This window comes from Haliotis asinina, chromosome 5 (assembly GCF_037392515.1).
Source record: "Haliotis asinina isolate JCU_RB_2024 chromosome 5, JCU_Hal_asi_v2, whole genome shotgun sequence".
Lineage (NCBI taxonomy): Eukaryota > Metazoa > Mollusca > Gastropoda > Lepetellida > Haliotidae > Haliotis > Haliotis asinina.
The window spans coordinates 49,147,112-49,163,243 of record NC_090284.1 but is presented as its reverse complement, the minus strand read 5'-3'; the positions used below and the strand labels follow the sequence as shown (position 1 = coordinate 49,163,243).

The 16,132-nt window shown below is 36.8% G+C and overlaps 1 protein-coding gene across 1 annotated transcript in view; it reads right to left on the bottom strand.

Moving 5' to 3' along the window:
• Positions 1-2,049: 2,049 nt before the first annotated feature.
• The window catches only part of LOC137284686 (ras-related protein Rab-40B-like), a 35,740-nt gene continuing 21,657 nt past the window's right edge, over positions 2,050-16,132 (bottom strand). The window contains exons 4-6 of the mRNA XM_067816598.1: positions 6,086-6,163; positions 4,347-4,569; positions 2,050-3,470 (exon numbers count right to left, since the gene is read on the bottom strand). Coding sequence (XP_067672699.1) covers positions 3,232-3,470; positions 4,347-4,569; positions 6,086-6,163 — 540 coding nt within the window. The 3' untranslated portion in view covers positions 2,050-3,231. The remainder of the gene's footprint in view (positions 3,471-4,346; positions 4,570-6,085; positions 6,164-16,132) is intronic.

Sequence of the window (16,132 nt, the reverse complement as noted above, 5' to 3'; positions counted from 1 at the left end):
TATGGCAATAAATTATTCTGCGATATCAAGCACAATATAATGTTTACCGACTTACATTACAAGTTGCACTGATGTAAAAACGTGTGAACTGCCCAAAAACCATTTTATGCTGATTCTTGAATATTTTCTGGTTGTCAACAAATAGCAGAATCAGCACAATGCCCCAAGGTTATAGGTTTCTTCCCTACAATATCCCATCTCTGCTACCCGTCATTTGAAAACAAATCATTCAGGCTTGTGATTCAGCAGCCAAAATGGCAAGAATATTAACTTGAAATAACAGTACTGTATCGCGACACAACTCATATGGCACCCACATTATCAGGCTATGTATCGCCTCAAAGCCTCAAAATAGTTACACCTTAGTACTTACATAATGCGTGTCTGCTGTCTCTCATTCATGTGTTTGCTTGTGGCACCATACCCAGTACAATCCTACAATACTATACGATGAACAGCTTACATGGTTTCAAGAATTGCCACTAACTAGCTTCACACAACCACAGAAAATGAAGAGATAAGTTGCAAATGAATATGACACAATGAACTATGAACTTTCAAAATGAAAATATACACTATAACAGAAAGCAAGACCTCAAATCACTATGTTCTATAAAATCCTCCTTGCACTAATGACAAAATTTCAGTGGCAGCTCTCCTTACTTCAACACCCCGTGGAGACCTTAGAGCTGCAGAATCCATACTTTCATAAGGCAACAGATGGATCTTCCATTGTGTATTGATACATGCTGCAAGTAACACCTGTTATTTCTTCTCTTTACTTTTCTTGAAAATAACACCTAAGTCTGACAAAATAATCTGAAATGCTGAAGCATCATGAAATCATCCAGAAGAGGGTTCCGAAAATAGCATGCATATAAAAATGGTATTCTCTTATACTGTCCGTCAATAGAGGGTACTACTTTCCTTTTTATGCTTGTGATAATAAATTATCTTCGACAGAAACCTTACAATAACAATTAGAAGATGCTTCTGAAATATGCTGCTCTTGAGATATGACACATCTGGAAGCCTTACCATTTACCATATATCTCGTCAACAAATTGAAAAGAAACTATAAGTGTAAGGAGAAAATACTGAAAAATATATCTACTATTGAGCAGGGAGTCCACCAGAATCATATGAAGTAAAGCTAATATACTGAAAGAAACAAATAAAGGAACACAGGAAAATCCAAGCCTTCTATTAAAATTTTCCAGTTTTTGTCTCCAACTTTGAACAGCCCTGTTGAAGGAAATATGAGAATAAATAAAGGAATACTACCATAAAGTGGAGTTTCCTTATTTGTTTCCCTCAGTGTATAATGAATATTCATAGCTATCATGCCAATATAATTAATCTCCATAGTTCTCAAGCTAACAATCAATCTTCACTGTTCTAAAGCATAAGAACAACCCCCCTGTAGAAGCATGTATTATCTACTGGTGGTTGCTACAATGCAAAAATATACTGCAGCCTGCATCATCTGATAAGCTGTAAAACCTTGCATGAGAACCAATCATTTTTGTTTTTACAGCCTCATCTTTGGTTTGTGTAAGTTAATTAATTTTAAAATCTTGTTGTTTATTGCTACTACCATCAGATTGCTAAATCTTAGAACTGTCTTCTAACATGCCAAATAAAGTAAGCAAATCAAGGTATTAACAATATAAATCTACTTATTCAACAACCTCAGGGGTTAAAATACCCCATCTCCTGATGCCCGAGACGAGTCAGTTTTCATTACGGGCAATCAAATAATGGTATCTTACTTGTCCATGGAGTACTATGTAACTTCCACTTATGGTTTCAAAGTGCAAATAAAGTTTGATTTCATTTCATATCTGCTCATAATGTAGCCATAATAAATAATACATTTAAAAAATATAATAATAAAGTAGAGCTATCATTCTTCGAAATTTATCACTCTTTGTTAAATAGTCTTAGATAAATAGTTACCATTAAACATTGTGTCATAAAATTTGGGCAAGTGGAAAATTAGACAGGACAAGTTACTTTCCTAAAGTCATCCAACCTATCGCAAGTGGCTTTTTTTTTTTGAAAAAAGAATTGAACCCCCAAGCTGTCAGCTGACACTGCCAGACACTGTCCAGGCACAGTGGTAATACTTTCAGTGGACAGTCATCATCCAAACATAATGCTCATCATTTCTTCAACCGTAGTTAAGAAACATTCCTAAATATTCATAACTGAAAAGGTCTGTCTCCAAGATATTCAGGACTTGGGGACAGAATTAATCCCAGAAAGTCAAAAAGTTGGCAATGTGATTTGTCATATTACATAGACGTTCACAAAGTGTTAAAAATTCTAGTTGACCTCAAAATAACTACAACAGAAATGAAAAAGGCTAGTGGGCTAGTGACTGTTTCTATCTCTGAGGACCAGTTTCAAAATTACCCCAACGATGTTATGTCAGTCACCGAAAAGTGCCCTATACAGGTCTGGTACAAAAGTGGCAAGCTTTCATGTTGACATTTCTAGTTATTAATATATTGTTTTCCTCACCTAATTTTAATGCTAAAAATCTTCATAATTACAAGTTTCCAAACTCAATTAATACGTTCACTCCCTTTACTCTGCAGATTGTTGTGTTCACTATATAGGCAGAAACAATGGCAGTAAACACAAATACAGATTTACCCCATGCATATGTTCAGCAATACGAAAATTATACCTGCTGAACTGATGTGAGAGTCAAAATTATTAACAAAACGACCCAATTAAATCAAAATCAGGGGAACTTCCATAAAAGATTGTCATCTATGAATGTTTATATTGTTCATATCAGCACCAGAAAATATATTCCATATATGATTATAGTCTGTTCTTATAGCACTTGATTATCAATGTAGGTAGGTTCTTACCAAGGTTTTGTTATTTCAAATTCTTCACAATCCTTATGAGCATGTGGTTCAAATCAATTCAGTATATTACATAAATGTTCTGTCCCTTCGAACATTTTACATTCACATACAAAACTGTACAAAAAAAAATATTGAAAAAAAGCAAACAAAAATCACAGCTGTAGCACGAACATGGATGAAATAAATTGGCCTGCAAGCGCTGATGCATACCAAAGCTCAGTTGGCTTGAAATGATGCAAATGAAAACAGTCACATGACAACAATGATGAGACAGCAATGAGGTGAAGGTCATCAGGGGAATGAACTCTTGCATGAAATGGCAACACAGAGAGAACAAGGTTCAGTGCTAGCTGATACAGCAGCTCTTTCGGCAGTTCATTGGTGGAGAGTCACAAGGGTTTAAATATTTCACTTTTTTGTGTTTGTCTCTGTGCACAAAACTAAGCATCCTTGCCCTTGTTTTGTTCGTCAGTGCATATGACTTCAGGTGGGATTTCAGTGCATGTGGGAGAGGAAGTTGTTCAATGCCATATATGGTAGTCCGAGAAACTATCGTCCTGCAGGCTAATTCTTGAAGACTCAAAACTGAAACAAACAAAATCATTACTTGAAGGTAATTCTGAATTCCTTAATATTACATTAATTATTAATAAGTAATTGTCAGTAATAATAATTTCAAAAATCAACTTTAACCAACAGACCTTCAAACTTGTGTGTAAAATGTTTAAGATGAAAGAAAGCTGTGACTATCAAGCAAGGGAGATAACTCCATCAGGCACACCTGACATCAATACAGCACATCAGGGAAAGGAACAAAAATCCAATTACTATCAATTCAGTATCAAAGAAATCATACCTATTCAAACCAAAAGAAGAACGCTACAACAATATGAATGTCAGTCTTGGAAGTCGAGAATGTATACTGTATGTGCTCTAGTGTATTACAGACCTGAGTAATAACAAAGCACAATAAGAATCAGTGAGTCAGTCAGTTTAGTTTTACGCCGCACTCAGCAATATTCCAGCTATATGGCGGCAGCATGTAACCAGTCGAGTATGGACCAAGCAATCCGGTGATGATCAACATGAGCATCGATCTGTGCACTGGGGAACCGATGACGTGTCAACCAAGTCAGCAAGCCTGACCACCTGATCCCGTTGGTCACCTCTTCCGACAAGCATAGTCGCCTTTTATGGCAAGCATGGGTTGCTGAGGGCCTATTCTACCCCAGACCTTCACGGGTCAGCAAAGTGTGTTGCATGATATTAGCTCTACATGTGTTTCTTCATGCATGACATAAGATATCAATTGTTCTTACAAGAGTACAATGAGTGTCATCATTTTGTGCAAACTGTCTGATATTCTTTGAAAATAAAAGGATCTTCAATAACTGATCAAGATGTTATAATGAAATGATTATTCCTTTATTAAAACTGTCACACAGCAGTCCCTCTCCTCACCTTTATTGTGCCCCCATGCCCGACTCATGCCATTTCTCTTGAGAGCAAGTCGTGACAGTTCAGCAAACGACTCCGTTACATTGAAGTCGCACAGTGGACTCACTTCAAAGAAAGCCATGTCATTCTTAATAGCATAAGTCTCTGCCGTTGCTTCACTGATCTGACGTTTGAAGGCGAGATGAAGACGATTTCCGACCAGGATCTTTGGTACACCCGGTGCATGCTGCAATGTAGGAGATTAGAGTGAATTCAACATGTTCAGATATGGATGAGCTGGAATTGGGTTTAATGTTGCGTAAAGATCACTGCACTCCTATAACCACATGCATTCATGTGGAGGTGTGTGCTTGCACTAGTTTGGGGGCGGTGGGGTAGCCTAGTGGGTGAAATGTCCTAACGTCATGTTGACAATCCGGATCTGGTACAATGGGTCAAGTCCATTTGAGTGAGTGAGTGAGTGAGAGAGTGAGTGGTTCTGTGCAGCACTCTGCAATGTTCCGGACAATCCAGTGATCAACAGCATGAGCATCCGCCAGCACAAATAGGACCGATGATATGTGTCAACCAAGTCAGCCAGCCTGACCACCCGATCCTGTTAGTTGCTTCTTCAGACAAGCATAGGCAGCATTTATGGCACGCATGGGTTGTTGGAGGCTGATTCTACCCGGGACCTTCAAGGGTCTGGATACCCAACTCAGTCAACCAAGTCTGCGAAACCTGACCACGAAATTCCATTAGTTGATTATAACACTGATCTTCATTGGTCAAATGGCCAAATGCCTTTACCCCCAGACCATACAACTGAGAACTCCGAGAACTGTGGACAGGATGATTCTCACCACGGTTCCATGACTGACTTTCCACTACACAGACATCGTGCATCAGAATACGATGTTGGTAATTATGAAAAACTGGACAAAAAAAATAAGCTGTTAACTTGTTCACTGCACATAAAACATACAGGGTACATCAACCCATGGGCAACAACATACTTAACTTACCAAATGCCTCAATATTAATTTTGAACTGTTTGAAGCATGGGTATTGGATCATAAAAAGGAGTACTGGAGTTGGCGAGTAATATTTCTATTTAACTGCAGGAAATGCAGAACTGTGGGAATTCGTTTGGTTCTTCGTGTAGTGTTTGGGCTATCGCCTAATATGAACAACCAAATGAATTCCCACAGTTATGCATTTCCAGCAGTTAAATTGGCTCAGCTGATAAAAAAATATGACATTTATGTGTGAGGTAAGATAATCAATTATAAACAATCTACAAGCCTCGGCCCCATTTCACAAAGCTCTCATAATGCTACGACTACCGTAAGTCAGTGTTATAAGCACAGGAGGTAGAAATGCTCCAAGGAAAGTTTCCAGGTCTTAGGATTACGAGTACTTTGTGAAGCGGGGACCTGTACGCGATTAACTTTTCATAGCATCATTTACAGCACATGATATGAACATACACATAAACACAATGTTAACAAGGTTTTGACATCAGACTTAGTACCCTAAGTCATATACTGCAATTCCTATTCTGCTTCAAGATATTTTTTTAGCCATTTCCTGTTATTTTCAAAAAGTTTTCAAACTTTCATTTGGCTGTTGTTGAAACACTTGTTAGCTTTATGGACAAAAAATACAACTGTTTTCCCTGCCAAAACTTCAGAAATAGCTTCTACATCCTGCAGACAAGTAGATGTAATTCAACAGCAGGAGTTTTTAGAGCAATCTAATACCTCGTTGATTTCTTTGATCCATCTGTCTATGCCATCAAATGACCACCTGTTTGTAATGTCATATACCAGCAGAATTCCCTGGAAAATAGAGAAGACATTTAAAGCTCAACAAACACAAAGTGTATGTGACATAACAGCTTGCTGAAAATATAGGAGTCTAGGTTCTTGATTCAAGGAATCAGAAATTACATCGCATGCAGTTTACAGTATATCAAGATACTTGTTACAGTTAGACAATGTTGCGTTGAACTTGATGTGTCCAACCTTTTGTTGTCTAAAAGCAAAGGTCCTGTATATTCCTCCTTAATCATCATTTGCAGTTTCATAGCACCAAAGACAACATGCAGTACTTGTGTATGTTTTCACAACTGTGACTCAGCAATGTTTGTGTGTGCAATGCAGCTTAAACAGTTGAGGTCTTTCATCAATCAAGATTTTTGTAACAGTAAATATGGCACATATGCATGGCAATCAAGTCTGTCAACTCTAGCTTCCAGGACCAAACCTGTGCTGTTCAACAAATTACAGCATCTAAGATCAGACACTTGCTTCCAGCTGAAGGCAGTTCCCCTTACATGAATGTAACAACAATTGCCATCAATGGTATTTGGTTACCTTCAACCACTGCATTGAAATTCCCTACTTAATGCATCAAGTAGGTCCACAACTTTCATATCAGTGGTATCTAATTTCCTAAAATCTACAACATTCATCACAAAGACATTCTAAGTTCTATTTTTGGTATTTACTCTGTTTTTCCATGCACACCACTTAATCAATTCAAAAGCTTGAATGTCAAGTCCACTTCTCTAAAAGCATCTTTAAGATCTTATTCTGACTGTTGTTGGGGAAACAGCATTTCTAAGCTTTCATCCATGTTCATGAGGAAAATACCACTAGTACTACAGAGCATAAAAAAAAATGCTTTCAAGCTATCCTTTTACCCATTAAGAGTATTGAGGATTTCCACTGAAAGGTCTTAAGAATTAACTTTATAACATTTTAAAGAAGAACGACGGTGTTGCCTTGACATAAGATTCAGCTTATTGATCCTTCATCGTATGTACAAAGTCCTAGTGACCATCTCTCAGATTCTCTCCTGATCTTGACTGGCTTCATCCAGAGATGCAAATAACAGTACTCCAACTACTTCATCGTTATTCATAACCTATCACAGCCGAGCTAGGTTGCATGTCAAGTGACAATCTGTATGTAACACCAAACATGATCAATATTTATTGTCAGCCGTCGATCGAGTTCTGTTACAGCACAATCAGAGGGTAGATCTAAGAGTAGCAAGACAAACCTGTGATCTGTTTTGCATTGGATCACTGCAGATAATTCTTGTGACTGAGTCATGTGAAGCTGTATGTGACAACTACTGGGTAATATTCCATTTCTAGCAGTTCGAATGTTGTGGCATGTTTTATGTATAGGGGAAATAACCTGTAAATACAGCTTAGCCAAGCATGAATGCATGATGGCTGTATGTTGGTATGAGGGTGAATCCCAGGCGCCAATGCCTGTATTTTGAGTCAAGTAGTGAGTGAATGAGTGTGTCGCCACTTTATCCCAACAACAGGTGAAAATGTCTGAAATAGGCCTCACCCATTATATCCACTCTGAGACTGATAATCAACAAAAACTATGCAACAAGTTCCGCATAAAATGTCCAAGTTGGAACAGAAATGAGGAACAGGTTTAGTTTCATGGTTTTAGTAATAGTAATAGTCTGCTTATATGGGGCTCATATCAAGGCACATTATTATCCCCAGTCACAGTATATAATCATACTTTCCAACACTTTTTCAGCTCCCTGAGGAGTATTGTGCTGAGTGTTAAAATACCTATTACAAAATTATAAAATCCAATTTTGAACAAAAGAACATTCTTGCCTGCCAAGTCACTTAGTGTAAACTTGAACACAAATCCCTGTAAAATAATCTACACGGACTGCTCATATATAATCAGCAAGGAGTATGTATGAGACTCAGTGATTTTTGTACATTAGCCTTGAGAGCTCAAGGCATGATGGATGAGACCTGCTTATTTCAGAGGCAGAGAAGACCTCATCATACCTGACGCAACACAGCATGCTTGTCACAAGAATTACAAAATCACCTGTCACACTTACTATAGGCCACAAATTATCAGATACCTCCCTGTCATTACTGAAACCACACATGCATGCACAGTTAGCAATTAGATTTCCTATTCATTGTAGTATCTGCAGATGTCTTCAAAGTTATTGCAGTTCTTTCTTAGTTCAACTTCTACCACAGTGAAATGTCATCAGTCTTTCAAGAGTTTTACAAATCTTGGACTAGAATATTTGTTGCTTTTTGAATTTGTCAACTCACATCCTGCACATCACCACATCAATACATGCTCAAGCACATCCTGTCCATCTGATGATTCAAGCTGTCAGAAACTACTGAAGAATGGCCACAGTCATCAAATGTCTAAATCAAATTTAGTTCTCTTTTTCTGGCTCCCACTGCAATCTTATTCACAGCTTCAAAGCATGACCACAAACATTTTGTTGGCCACTTGATGGGAAGTCAGAAAGTATGACTTGCCCTGTCATTTTGTTTTACACTACCTGATCCCTGTTCAACAAGCTATGTTGAAATCAAACATCAATGCTGAAGAATGAGCGCTACAATCATCTTTGCACAAAAACTACTGTGTGGCTCAGGTCTAAAGTATGTATGTTCAGAGAAGGCAAGAAAAGTTAGGCTGTCAAACATGCCCATTTGCTACACTGAGTTGAGAATCAGAAACACCATATTAATATGAAGGTCAATGACAGAGCTCCCTCAGAGGCAGTCAGAAACAATGTACATTAACAGAAAATCCCCTGATGTCTACCACAACCAAAATCAAAAAGTTTTATCATAAAATAAAAATGTCCATATATTCAAACCTGCATCTACAAACATTGAAAGTTCCCCCAAGAACAAAATATTCAGTATCTCCAACAACCCTTGCATACTGCATGGTGGCTAACAGGAATGGGCATTCAGGGTGTGACTTAGTTGATGCAACTCATCATATCCTAATCATGTAGACTGATGTTCTTAATGTCACTCACTGGATGATCTGGTCCAGACTGAGACTCATATTGCTGGAATATTGCTGAGAGTGGCGTTAAACTTCTCCTCCTGAGGCTCAACCATGACCTCAGCCTAGTGAGAACATGGGAAAGTATGTTTCCCTAACCCTAGCCCCTGTGAGGAACCAGCTGGCTTTCCAGGATAGAACAAAGGAAACATGTGTCCCTAGCCTAGCCCCTATGAGGAATCAGCCAGGTCTCCAGGATAGAACAGAAAACATGTGTCCTAGTCAATAAGAAGAACCAGCCAGGTTTCCAGGACAGAGCTTGTCCGTCATAAAAGGTGACTTAATGACTGTGGTCAGTCTGTTGAAAACAAGGTCAAAATACCAATCTACTGATTGTCTGACCCAGACTCAATTATTTGCAAGCTGCCTTGACAAAACAGAAATATTGCCATGTGGGGCCTTAAGCAACAAACACTCTTGACTTTAAACACTGCCAACAGATAAACTCCTTAAGCTCCTTAGCTTGTAAGCCTAGAAACACATACAAAGGATAAGAAAGACTAAACACAACAGCCATTCACCTCATTATGTAATCAATTATGGAGTGTCTCAAAACAAATCAGTTTATATCAAAGGTCATTCTGACAGAAAACAAAGATTAATGACTTTTCAGACATTCAGTAGTAATGATAATCTAATAATCAAACAAACACAAGAATTAAACATATATAAATTACAAACGGCTATCATGTTATTAAGTGCTGTGTTTTGTATTTACTGCACCAGCATGAGGCAGTTTGTGCCTTTTCTCAAATATTCTTTGCCTACTCCATGGACCAGTACCAAGCTTTGCACTCGTGCAGATCTGCCAGTTATTGACAAAAAAGGACTGAGTCAGTGAATGAAAACAATGTCCCTTACTTCATCAAGAATCTTTCATCAGTTCCCTCATTCCTGATGACATATTTATGACAGAGTATAAAACAGACAAAACCGTCCATGATATCAGCTACCAGAACAACATTTTGCACATCACTTCAAACAAGAGGAGTCACATACATCACCATATCTATTCAATGTATATGTAAACTATCAATAAAACAGCAAATAAGGAAATGAACTCATCACTATCCCAGCAATGGTATATCATTATCATGAGAAGACCTGTCAATGTATCAAGTTTGATAAAGAAATATTTTACAATTTCAAGATCTGCTCTGAAAGCACCTATTAACATTATTTTCTGTCAAATTTGGAGCACAGGAAAGTAGAAAAATCAACTTTAAAAGCCCCACATTCATCAAATGACAGATACAAAGACTGATTAAATGTTTACTTTATATACAGATCTGTTCAACCTAAAACAAAATTTAAACAGAAAAATCAAAAAAGGCATTTGATTTAAGTTTCATAGGTGTACATTTCAGAATATCATTATTAATCAGGTATTGTGATATCTTTTGAGTTAAAATATTGACACAATTTCCAATCAATAACATCCTTTTTCTCATCATTCAATTACACCTATCATGAAGGTAAGAAACTTAGACAAAGACATTCTGTTGTGAACAAACAGTAATGACTACATGACTTAAAAAGGAAATTTGAAATGATGCTAATGATTAATGATGAATTCCAAATGGGTAGTGTTGCTGAGAAAGTCAAATAGTGAGTGAGTCTGGTTTCATGCTAATTTTAGTAATATTCCAGCAATATCATGGTGAGTGCACACCACAAATGGGCTTCACACATTGTACCCATGGGGCTAATCAAACCCGGGTCTTTTGCATGACAAGCCAGCACTTTAACACTAGTCTACTCGACAGCGTCAGATTTCAAATAGTGGGTGAAAATTATATTGCATCACCAATCTTGCAGCCATAAATGGCCTGAAGTGAAATCAAGAAATATTGGATCAACATTCACTGGTATATATCACTTTGATGTGACACAAAAAATTCATCTTTTTGATTACCAACAGGAAATACATTTAAAACCAACTTTACTCATCAAGCACGTCAGAGTAAATTTCCAAACATTTCAGCCACTCTTTTCAAATGCTCTTTATTTCTCACGTGTCTGACTGGGGAGAGTAATTGTCAATTTCAAACACTTCAGGGGCAATAGTTCCTCACAAGAAGATCAAATTGGCTGTTAGGCAAGACTTAATTCTCCACTACACAAAGTATGAACCTGACAGGAGGTACAAACATAAAAAAACATGATCGTCAAGATCAAACAAGCAGCAACCTCCTACCATTACTGCAAGGTTCTAGATCAATAAGGCAACACGTTTCCTCCTTTCCTGGGAATGATAGCATCTACACTGGCATCAGGAACTGCTTATGCAAATATTGACCATATTGCTCGATTTACTGCAACAGAGTGAACAATCATGGCACTAGGCTAGTACCTGGTGGCATGGATTAACACTTCAACATTCCAGATCAACAGTGCTTCAATGGCAAGAACTCAACAAGGAGCATCAGACAAGTTCTGTCCTGTTTCAACATTCGGTGACGAATTTGTTTTTTAAACTTGAAATCATTAAAACATTTCTAATTTACACATTGTACCCATGAAATCTGTGTTTTACCCAGGTGACAAGTGAATGCTTTAACCACTACACGACACCCATGGTGTCTGAGGTATATATGGTACATACTATGGTATTTCTCAAATACCAACTTACCAGTTCCACTTTTAACAAATGGAATGTTAACACTGATTACTCGCCCGCTGAAGATACTGCAGTGTAATATTTTTATGGCAATATTACACTTGTGTAATACTGCTTGACGTATGATGTCAAAATGGTTCAAAGTCGTGACGTCACAATACTACTGTCACTGTCGCAATTTTACTAGACCTTGCTTGCCTCGTGTAAACGGAGAGTTCTCACACTGTATTCAGCTTCGCCACAGTTTCTGTCAATTTACATAGGCGAGTAATAAACAGAACACTAAATACCATTTCTAATATACCCATTAAAGTTTTAGTATCAAACCATAAACTCCTTTAATAAAAATGGTATTACACGGTATTTAGTATCCTCTATACAGAATGCTATGTTAAGTCCATGCATCGATAGTGTGCTAAACATGCTCAAACAGTTCAATGACTGAAAAGACATACAAAGTTGTATCAGCAATTTCGGTTTCAATATCACTGTCACAACTGTTCTGGTACAATACAATTTACCAAGACCAAGTTTTAATATTGCCAATCACGAATAAGAAAGAAATTTCAATTTAATTTCAAACAATGATTGCTTAAAGTTAATTTCAACATCAAGCACATCAATATTCTGTTATCAGCATGACAAGAATCTTCAGAAGCAACAGCATAATTGGAACCTGTGATCAAAGAATCCTGTTTATCAGGAACTTCTTCTACCAATAAAACAGCCATTTTCCAATAAAGATTGAAGCTCTTGCTGAAGAAATCACAATTCTGCCATCACAACTGGTTTTGAACTTCAATTGTAAAATAATGAAGGATTACCAACTTTCAATTATCAATGCATCTCTTAAATCCATTCAAAATAAATCCTTTCCAAATTAATAATTCCCTTCTATTTCAAATTATCAAGAGTAAATCGATCATTAACACAATCAATTTCAATTCAAATAAAAACACCTTGAACAAACCTAATAACATTGATTTTTTAGTGCTAACAATACAAAAATTTCATTAGCTGATAATTGAAAAGGATTATATTGCATCAATGTTGCATGAATGCTGTTAATGAAATCAAACAGGGTGGTCTGTAATTGATATATTTGTCTTGGATTACTGGTGCTGATCTGTTGTGTCTCATGCAAGGAGGAACCTATCACAGCTCCTTAAACTAAACTGTTGTCTGGTAGCTATGATGATGGATGGCAACACCCAATTATCTGTCAATGCATATTAGTGTGAAATTTGATTAGCTGGGATTTCTACACATTTTATCAGATCACTCAGTCTTGCTGTCTATATTGCCAAAACATTATCAAATTACTCCTCTTGGCAATGTAACAAACCCAGATATCCAACAGTTCATCAATCCAGAGTTCATTCTTCCCTACCCAACAGAGTTCATTCCTCCCACAGTTTCCAAACATATAGAGAAAACAAATGTTTGGAGACTAACCATTGTTCAGTGAGTGAATCCAGTATATTACAATAACCATGAAAGCCAATGGTTCCTTGCCAAAGTCAAAACTTGGGTAGTCTCATGACAATTACTATCTAACAAAGCCTCAAGGATCCAGAGATCCAAAAGTTTCAAACAGTATAAATCCATCATCAATAATCAATTTTCTTCATGTTTAATAATATATCTTTGAGAAGGGGGCTTAAATAAGTAATTATAAACATGATGAAAGACAGCAAAATGAAAATAAAATAGAAAACAAGAATTCCATGAAAAAAATGAAAATGGTCCCATCTTGTTTGATTGTTGATACTTCAGCTTATCCTGTGTAACGGCTGAAAGGTCTACATACTGTAACAATCAGTCTAACATCAGACACCAGCAACATGAATTTTCATGTCTTATCTTGTTCCTGGTGTTCATGATTATCTGTATCCGGTTACATAATGTCTACGACATATCAGTGTCATCTCTCAGTCAAATTACACTAACGTATGAACTGTCTTAGATATTCATCCAAATCCATTTTCAGTGAATAAAGAGTAAACAACTCAAACTGAGGCAAATGTAGGACATGACTCCTGAGCACCAACTGGTTGCGTGTGTGCCACAGGGCTTTCCACAGCTACACACAAAGTCCAGTGAATGTGAGACACTCATAACTGGCATATGCATGGTAAGTCTAGCCTGATATCAAATATCCCATGAGTGTAAAATGACATAAAGTCATCTTAATCAAGACATCAGTCATGTCATGTACAGCATGACACAATATATATAAAATACAGTATATCCCTCACCATTTCTGATAAATATTGCAATAATTAATTATCAAATGTGTGCTAATGCTTACAAATTATCAAGTCCTTTGAGTGAGTGAGTGAGTGAGTTGAGGAAGTGAGTGTGATACTTAGAGCAAAGACAGGAATACAAACTGCAGTTTTCAAGAAGTAACAATTTGTTTAGCACTAAACATGAGTTTTGATCATGAATATAATTCCGATAAGGGGAAGCAGTAAAGTTACTGCAATACATTCATCAGTTTGTGCATTTTGAACAGGGCCAAAAGTGGTTTAAATTCTATTGGTTTCAGTTTGTGCTCGTAAAAAATGTATGCAACTCATGATCCAAAACATACTTAACTGTTTATGGTACACCACCCAGATAGTAACCGAAGTATTATTGCATATCACTTTATAAGTATTATCTGATACATGCATCCACATATATAAATAACTTACAATTTTATCAAAACAGTCTGTGAATCTTTTTTCCACTGTTAATAAAGTACCTCATACAATGCTCCAAGTATTCACCTCTGTCCATTAATTTCAACATAAAATCAATTATGAATTTTCAGGGAAATTCAGCCTGTGAAAATTAAAACAATCTACTATAACTGATTACAGAAAATAGAAATATGGTGATGCCTGCCTTCATATGAAATCTGACCTCTCCTCATATCTGACAGGTAAAAAGGTGCATATGCTTGATCTGAACTCATTCTCTTTAAAGAGTGGCTAACTTCAATATATGCCTACATAATGTATTATAAATCATATACTACTTCGAATCTGACTCAGAATGTTAATGCAAACCTTCAACCAGACACATGTACATTGCCACAGCACACTGTCAGGAAGTAGCATGTCTGTGCTGCAATCTCGCATACTACAGCTGGAATTACGGTTAATCATATTGTACATAATCTCCTTTAGCAGGTCAAGTGCTGAATGTGTGTGACTGAGTTGAGTCAGTTTACTGCTGTGAAGCATGATCAAATTAACAATCTGGATCACATACATGATGATGGACGATATTTAATAGTATTCCACATGCTAAATGATGTAAGTATTATTATCAGCATAATTTGATAGGACTGGATAATATTTAACTTTCAAGACTAGTGATTAGACAGGTTCGAGTATTGTCGCTCTCTGTCCTCAGATGTGCAAAATGTTTAGAATGAGATTAGTTTATGCTGCTTTTAGCAATATTTCAGCAATATCATGGCAGGGGACACAAGAAATGGGCTTCACACATTTTACCCATGTGGGGACTCAAACCCAGGAGTTCAGAATGACGAGCGAACACTTGAACCACAAGGCTAACCCAGCACCCGTTATGAAAATATATGATATGAAAGAAAGTACTTACTTATCTTGTGACATTTGTGAAAAGAGCGTTTCTTACCACTGATGCTAGGTGTCTACCATCAATATTTTGTAACGTTATGATGATGGTTTGCAAGCAAAGATCAAGTTTATGACTGCACCATGCTTATAAACAGAATGATTACAGGTACATGGATTATTATTTCTTGATGTCCTTATTTTCAACTACAACTGAGGTCAAATGCGTTCATAATGGAATTGTTCCATCTATCCTTTTTCCAACAATTATGTCCTATTTCAATTATGTCCGTATGTCCTATTTAACAATTACTGCATAATCAACATAACCACAGCTCATCTTGAGCCAAATCCATCGTGCAATGTTTCACATCAAACAACAGACTGCAATAAATATTATCACCATGGCAACTAAAAATTGAGATATTCAAGAAACGAATGTAATTACCAACCTCAAAAGAAGCTGTCTAACCCCAGAAGCACATTTATGATAAAAGAGGATTTAATCATGAAAGTGGAATACAATATATTTGAGTATGATGCATATGCAGCCATAAATTCAACATACAAATATAAATCAAGATAAGAATCACCAATAGTGTAATGGAAATCAATAGAACCATTGAATGCTGGACAACAAGGGGGTTAATGACAATCACGACCTTTGTGTTCGATGCTGATGCCATTATTCAGGAGGTAGACGCCATCAAATGA